The sequence below is a fragment of the Solanum verrucosum genome, unplaced genomic scaffold (genome assembly GCF_900185275.1).
Source record: "Solanum verrucosum unplaced genomic scaffold, falcon-dt-bn FXZP01000079.1, whole genome shotgun sequence".
NCBI lineage: Eukaryota > Viridiplantae > Streptophyta > Magnoliopsida > Solanales > Solanaceae > Solanum > Solanum verrucosum.
Window position 1 is genome coordinate 2,770,782 of NW_026020368.1, and position 7,474 is coordinate 2,778,255.

Consider the following 7,474-nt stretch of genomic DNA (forward strand, 5'->3'; position numbering starts at 1 on the left):
GGTATTTAATGATCAACTAATACAAACTTAGAGAGTATTTTGGTCAAAGAAGCAAAGCCATTAAACTTCCCAAATCAAATGGCGCACACAGTATTCACACTAACTGACTGAATGTGTGAGAGAGAGATTTTTGTCATATTGTCAAAGCCAAAGCTAAGTCTCTTTTTTTCCTCTAAAACAGAAGTGTAACGTATGAAATATGGTTTTATGTTGATAAGTTTTTTTTAGTTCATTTGGGGGAAAATGGAGATGGTTAGTGGAGATCAGCCGACCGATGACGCTCCGGTGACGGAGCAAGCTTCTCTCGACGAAGAAACTGGACTGGAAGGTGAGTAAACTCTTACCTGCATCTTCTAATTTATCTGTATTTCGCCGGAATTTTTGGACACTAGTTCATGTAATGTGGACTGTATCTGACTCATTTTTTTCCTCATTGGGTGTAATGCAGAACCTATGGGGCAGTTGTCGGTTGGCACTGAAGCAGGATCGTACCCTGAACGGCTTAACGAGCCTGATTGTATTTATTACTTGAGGAACGGAATCTGTGGCTATGGCTCTCGTTGTCGGTTTAATCATCCTCGTGATCGGAGTTTGGTAATTTTTGTTATAAGCCACATAAAAATCGTGTAATTTTAGGGTTCATTTTGAGGTATTTGTGTTTATTATGATGCCCTGATCACTTGATTTGCTTTGTTACTGTTCAATTAAGAATGATCTATTAAGAGATCAATTTTTTTCAATCTTCATTCTGGATTTTTAAATGTCTATTGTTAATCCTTTAAAATTGCACTCCTGATCTTTAGTGAAGTCAGCACGAAAGATTTGAAATTTCATGTATCTAAACTGATAACAGGCTGTGGGAGAAAGAAGAGCTACTGGAGGAGTATACCCTGAGAGAGCTGGCCAGTATGTTTGCCAGGTAGTTCCATTAAATGTGATAGAAATCAGTTTGAGATTTGGTGTTAGTTTAATGATCAAGTTCGAGAGAGAAGATGTGTTTTTGGATTTAGCTATCTTTTGTACAATAATTTTGTTTACTTTTTTTGCTTACCCTGTACTAATTGAGCTGCCCTTTTTGTTAACAAATCAATATATGTGCTTTTCCGTTGTTTCATATATCTAATATGCTGAATGACATCATATGTTGTCCTAGCATATAAGTGGCTTATAAAAAGAATTATGTTCTAGTATCTAGTATGCTATTTATGATGTTGATCATGACGAGATTTCTCATCTTATCTTTCAAATGCTCTATGGAGGAATTAAATTTGCTAGACTCTGTCATAATATTCACCATTTTGCTGTATCTAGTAAATGTTTCGCCTTAGAAGTATTTAGCAGTGAATTATCTTTCAACCGTCCATTTTCCAATTTCATTGCTTATACTTGTATCATTTTCTTCCAATTATGATTGATCATTGTTGTACAATGTTGGTGCATGCGATTAGCTAAAATAGAAAAATATGGTCAATATGAATTCATAGCTGACCCCAACGTGAACTGAGGCATAGAAGTTGTTGTATGATAGATCTCTTTTTTTTTTTTGCATAAGCTATGATTGATTACTATTTGACATTTATCTCTTCCATTAGCTCCCCATCTTATGACATACAAAAGCTTGCAGTTATTTGTTATATATATTTCCAAAAATTTCTTGATTCCCAGAATTGCACGCTTGGCTGACTATGCCCTCTCACGAGTCGTCTGTTTGCTGTCTGCCCAAGGAGAAAGACCTCTTTCTCTGTTTTAATCTTGCGTTTTCTTCCAAAGTCACTGCTAGAATGTTTTAAGTTAATTTTTGGCATTCTGTTCTGCGTTCAATATTATGCTACTATGTTCATACTTCTGTTTTTTTTATACTTATTTCTTTTGGTCTTTTGGAATATACTCTTGAATTGGGCTACTCGTAAGTGCTTCAGTTTAAATAATCGGATTTAATTTCTACTTTTTATCATGGGGCTGCTAGTTTCGAGCTTCTGAGACTTTTCACGTTACCTTGATCATCTGTTCACTTGGCTGTCTAGAGTGAGGTGAGGTTATGATTTCCGTGTAGTGAATCAATCACTTTTTAATTCTGTCTATTCAATTCTTTGTGGAAGTTTCCAGTGTCTTTATCTCTCTATTATGTTTAGTGTTCCAACACATGAAATGTTTGGTTTTGAAGAGTTCATTTGTGTACAGTCCATTTTGAAAAGCGTAAAGTCTTCTGTCGCGTCTTCTAGTATTTACACTAGGTTTGCCTGCCTACACAATCCTTTCTAGACCCTACTTGTGGAATTACAATGGATTTGTTGTTGTTTTTGTTGTTACCATTTTTTCATGTTTCACGCTGAAGATGTTGTTCTTAAGAAATTTTTCCTTCTACTTTGTGATTTAATTTTTAGAATGTGAATGCTATTGCTACCTGAATGTGTGGTTTAGATAAGTATGCAGTTGAAACCTACTATATTTTTTCTGATCTGTTAGTAGTCTTGATTTTAACAGATCTAGCTATTTTTTGGATTTTGCCTTGTATATTACGTGTTGAAAAAAATTCCTTTGGTTTACTTTAATCACTAATCAAAGAAAATAATGAAAATCATTTGTCTGCTATAATATTCCATTTCTTATCTTGTACTGTGTGATCTAGCATCTGAACCTATTCTATTCCGAACTGTGATTTACATTCTGAGGTTTTCTAATATATGAATTGCTGCTAATTAACCTAAGTGATTGTTGAATATGAGAACTATTGGTCAGTAAAGTTAGATGGCTATATGTCATGCATTTGAAATTCTTGCAAAACTTTCATGTATAAGACTGTAATGTTCACTGTTATAATGCTAGTTGTTCCTGGTTATGATTTACAGTACTATATGAGGACGGGGATGTGCAAATTTGGTGTTTCCTGCAAATACCACCATCCAAGACAGGGAGGGGAATCTCCAAGCCTGGTGATACATAACATTTATGGTTACCCGCTGCGACCGGTCTGTCTTCTTTTCATGTTCATTATGTTCCTTCTGTCTCCTTGTATCGCTATCTCCATTCGTTTGTGTTTTCAATTCTTTTTCTCGTCTCCTTTGAAAAGTTTGACCATTAAATTATCTTTCTGATTTGGTTCATTGAGTTCGTTTCACAGAATGAAAAGGAATGTTCGCACTATATGAAAACAGGGCAGTGTAAATTTGGCATCACCTGTAAATTTCACCATCCACAGCCAGCTGGTGTGCAAGTTCCAGCACCAGCAGCTGGACCTTTTCCTTTGCCAGCGGCTGTTCCACCGCCAGCCACTTATCCAGAACTGCAACCTCTTCCTGTTGATTCAGCTGAACAATATGGAATGGTTACTGGCAACTGGCCAGTTATAAGGCCTGCTCAGCTTCCAGGTTCCTATATTCCTGACACATATGGTCCTATGCTTTTTCCCCCTGGAATGGTTCCCGTGTCGGATTGGATTCCTTATCTGGTATGTATATTATAAGTGTTTGTTGCATCTGTTGATATAGATCTTTCCTGAAATGCATTATTTATCGGGCAAGTATTAAATTATCTGGTGCAGGGTTCTACTAGTCCAGTGCCATACCAAACTACTCAGTCTGCAGCTGGAGCAGGTCCAGTGCCATGCCAAACTTCTCACTCTGCAGCTGGAGCAGGTCCAGTGCCATCCCAAACTACTCAGTCTGCAGCTGGAGCAGGTCCAGTTTATGGTCATACACAACTATCTGCTTCAGCACCTGCCTACGCAAGCCCATATGTGTCTCTTACTGCTTCTCTTGGTGCTTCAAGCAGCATCCAGGATGGACTTGCATTTCCAGAAAGACCTGGGCAGCCTGAATGTCATTATTACATGAAGTATGGGGATTGCAAATTTGGATCTTCATGTAAATACCATCATCCACCTGAGTGGAGTGGATCAAAGGCAGCTCTTATCCTCCGTGCTATGGGTCTTCCTCCCGACCTGTAAGCAACTTGCCATCTAATCCTTAGATTGAAATTCTTCACTGCAATTTAATGCTTTATCTTTTGGTCTTGCTTGTAAGTTTATATTATAACAGGTCATCTACCAACATTCCCTTAGTGTTTCTAAGTACAAATTTGCAATTTCCTGTTCTGTTGGAAAATTATTGACAATAAAAGATAACTCAGATGTGCTCCTCCTTTCTAATCTCATGTAGGCAGTTGGGAATTCATTTTCTTCCTTCCGTTCCTTCTTGTTTTTGAAATATTTATTGTGTGCAAGTTCTGACAGTTGATGCAGGAGTTCTCTTTGTCAGTCTTCTGGCATTTTTATTGTGTTTATAATAGTGGAACCAGGCATGTGCTTAGCCCGGGCATAAACTACATTAAAAATTATATTTGCAACTTCTTTTTGATAACATCAATGAAGTTAATCAATAAATAATTAAGTCTTGATACAACAAAATACTTCTATAGATGTTCTTTCAAATTAAACCATACAAAAGGAATTGGAAGGTTAATGAAGTTATTTGTTTTTCTTACTTTAATCTTTCCTTCTCTTTAAAAAGAGCATGTTATGATATGATGTAGTTTTTAATTTTTCTTAATTTGATTTTTAAAAAAAGAAATCGATATTTTATTTCTTAAACGTGTATGGAGCTTTAATATTTTATGCTTAACTTAACCATTTTTTCCTAAATTATATAAAACGTTGATTCCCATCTTTTAAAAAATATTTCAATATCCAAAAGTGTGAACAATTACTGTCGTTTGCCATTATTTAGTATTATACTATTTGGAGAGTTAAATTGTAGTTTATATTTAAATTTTAAAATCAATTTTAGCTATATATTAAAAAAATAATTTAATGATTAAACATGTACTAAGGTAGAAACGGAATGTCACCATAACTATTTTACTTGTCTATAGTAAATTTCTTAGGAAAAAAGACGATTTGAAATTAAGTTTAATAATAATTTCCATATAAATGAAGGACAACAAACTTTTGGATCAATTTTAAATTTGGTTGAATAAATAGATCTTTTATGATGTCACTATCCTCTCTTCCATAACATCATCACTCCTTGTCTACGTTGCTTGGACTTGTCACTTTTAATATCGCACCCGTGTTGACGCAGCATGGGTGCGTGTGGGATCCGTACCTGTTCTAGTCAATCGATTTTGGGTACTTTGACCAAAATCAACGGAGAAATTCTGATTCAATGAATGTGTAATCAAAACAAAAGCTAAGGTAAAATTGGAGAAAATGGAATACCTTGTATATAGAAATTTCAATGTCACTCTTTTTCCTTTTATTCTATTTTCAGGATTCTCCTATTGATCAACATTTTTCCTCATAATATCTCAAATATAGGTTTTATAACTCTGTTTTTAGTTAAGTGGAGAAGGGTAGAGGGGCGGGCCCATTATCCACCGAGTTTAGAAGGTTGTGATTGGTCCAAAGGGCGGGTCACAAACGGATTTCTCGGTTATAAAAAAAAAACTCTGTTTTTAGATATTTGAATTATATTTTTATGAGAAGGTAACATTTAGATATTTGAATTATTTTTAGGTGAATATCTGTACCTGTATCCATACCTAGATCCGTATTTTCCGAGTCTTAAAAGTTAGATCAGGAAGAATTTGATCCCTAGATACGCACCCATATCGGACACTTACCCGAGTCCAGGTAACTTGGCGTTTTATACCATTTAAGAAGCCCATATAGTTATTCAAGTTTACCAAAATGAGTGAGAACTTGCAAGGTCATTAGAGCTTCAATTAGGGGTAAAATGGACAAGAAAAATTCCTGTGAAGACTACAAAAGTTGAATCTTCTCTTCTTTTATAGAGATAAAAATATAAGTTATATAACACCTTTCTTTCTTCATGTTTCCTAAGTAATATTATTTGTTTCAGTGTAATTTTTAAATAATATTGTGGTCTCCAATCCAAACTAAGGGCATTTCTAAATTTAGTGATAGCTTAAATCTATCATGACTTTACTTATGAGGAATTGTAGCTTTAAAACTGTTAGAACATGAATAAGTTTATACAATCTTATAGAATAGGAATAGGTTTATACAATTCTATTAGAATAGGAATAAGTTTATACAATCCTATATGGAATAAGAATAGGAATACAAATAGAAATAGGAATAGTAAATAGTATCCTACTTGAAAAGGATTGTATTCTAGTGTCTATAAATAGGGTCTCAATGTAATAATGTAGACACGACAACAATTTAATAATATTCTTTTTCAATATTTCTCACATGGTATCAAAGTCTCTACGATCTTGGTAAACAATCAAAGAGCTTCCACTACCGGCAGGCGGCTATTATTCATATAGGCCGTCTGTCTGGTCAATGATTATGTTAGCAAAAGTTGGGTCATCGTATATCTTTCTGGTGACTATTTTCTCATATCTAATTTGTGTAGCACTGTGTCATCATTTCGGTGACTACTTTCTTATATCTAATTTGTGTAGCACCGTGCCATCATTCCGGTGACTACTTTATCATATTTAATTTGTGTAGCACCGTGCCATCATTTCGGTGACTACTTTTTCATATTTATTTTGTGTAGCACCGTGCGATCTTTCTGTTGACTACTTTTTCATATCTGGTTTGTTTAGCACTGTGCCATCATTCCAGTGACTACTTTTTCTTATAGAATTAGTGTAGCACCGTGCCATCCTTCTGGTGACCACCTTTTTTTGCATATCTGATTTGCGTTTTGCGTAGCACCGTTCATCTCTTCGGACTACTTTTCATACTTAATTTGTGTAGTACGGTGGATTTTTTTCAAACTATTTTCTCATATCTGAATTGCATAGTTCTATTCGTCTTTTCGGTGACTCCTCAAATCTAATTTGTGTAGGGTTGTGCCATCATTCCAACCCTACCCATATAATTTTTCTTTTTCAGTAGGGTCATGCCATCATTCCGACCCTACCCATATTATTTCTCTTTTTCAATGGGGTCGTTCCATCAATTCGAACTATTCTATATAATTTCTATTTTCAAGTTGGGTCGTGCCATCATTCCGACTCTACCTATATAATTTTATTTCTTAGATTGCGCCACTTTTAGCCATCAAATCTAATACTCCGGCGTATGAGCATGTTCCGACCAATTTTTCGGTGACTTTCTTGTTTAATATAGACTCATCTATTGATTCCAACATGATCCATATACTTTATACTAGATTTTGAGCACTTTGTTGCTAGGGGGAGTTTAGTAGCCTTGTATGTCGATTGTGTAAGTCACTCTATGGTCTGAAACAGTCTTTACACTGTAATTTTATCACTATGTGTTTCATAGGCATTATGCATCAAATTTAGTATTTTATGAGAAGATTAAGCACATCGAGGTTGATTGACATTATGCATCAAATCCAGTATTTAATGAGAAGACAAGCACATTGAGATTGACTGTCAATTTTGTGAAGTCGACTGATCAACTTGCAGATATCTCACCAAGCCCCTCATCAGTCCTCGTATTAATTACATTTGTAACAAGCTAGGTACATGA

General features: G+C 35.1%; 1 protein-coding gene across 1 annotated transcript; it reads left to right on the forward strand.

Annotated features, from left to right (window-relative positions):
- Window positions 1-233: 233 nt before the first annotated feature.
- On the forward strand, window positions 234-4,117 carry LOC125838218 (zinc finger CCCH domain-containing protein 6-like). Its single transcript, XM_049517293.1, has 6 exons — window positions 234-328; window positions 449-594; window positions 854-919; window positions 2,850-2,969; window positions 3,122-3,448; window positions 3,542-4,117. The coding sequence occupies exons 1-6, from the start codon at window positions 244-246 to the stop codon at window positions 3,944-3,946; spliced, it is 1,149 nt and encodes a 382-aa protein (XP_049373250.1). The 5' UTR covers window positions 234-243; the 3' UTR covers window positions 3,947-4,117.
- Window positions 4,118-7,474: the final 3,357 nt, after the last annotated feature.

Coding starts and splice junctions, on each gene's coding strand:
- LOC125838218 (XM_049517293.1), top strand. CDS start 244: ATGGAGATGGTTAGTGGAGATCAGCCGACCGATGACGCTCCGGTGACG. Junction 2,970..3,121: donor ATGGTTACCCGCTGCGACCG/GTCTGTCTTCTT, acceptor TTCGTTTCACAG/AATGAAAAGGAATGTTCGCA. Junction 3,449..3,541: donor CGGATTGGATTCCTTATCTG/GTATGTATATTA, acceptor TATCTGGTGCAG/GGTTCTACTAGTCCAGTGCC.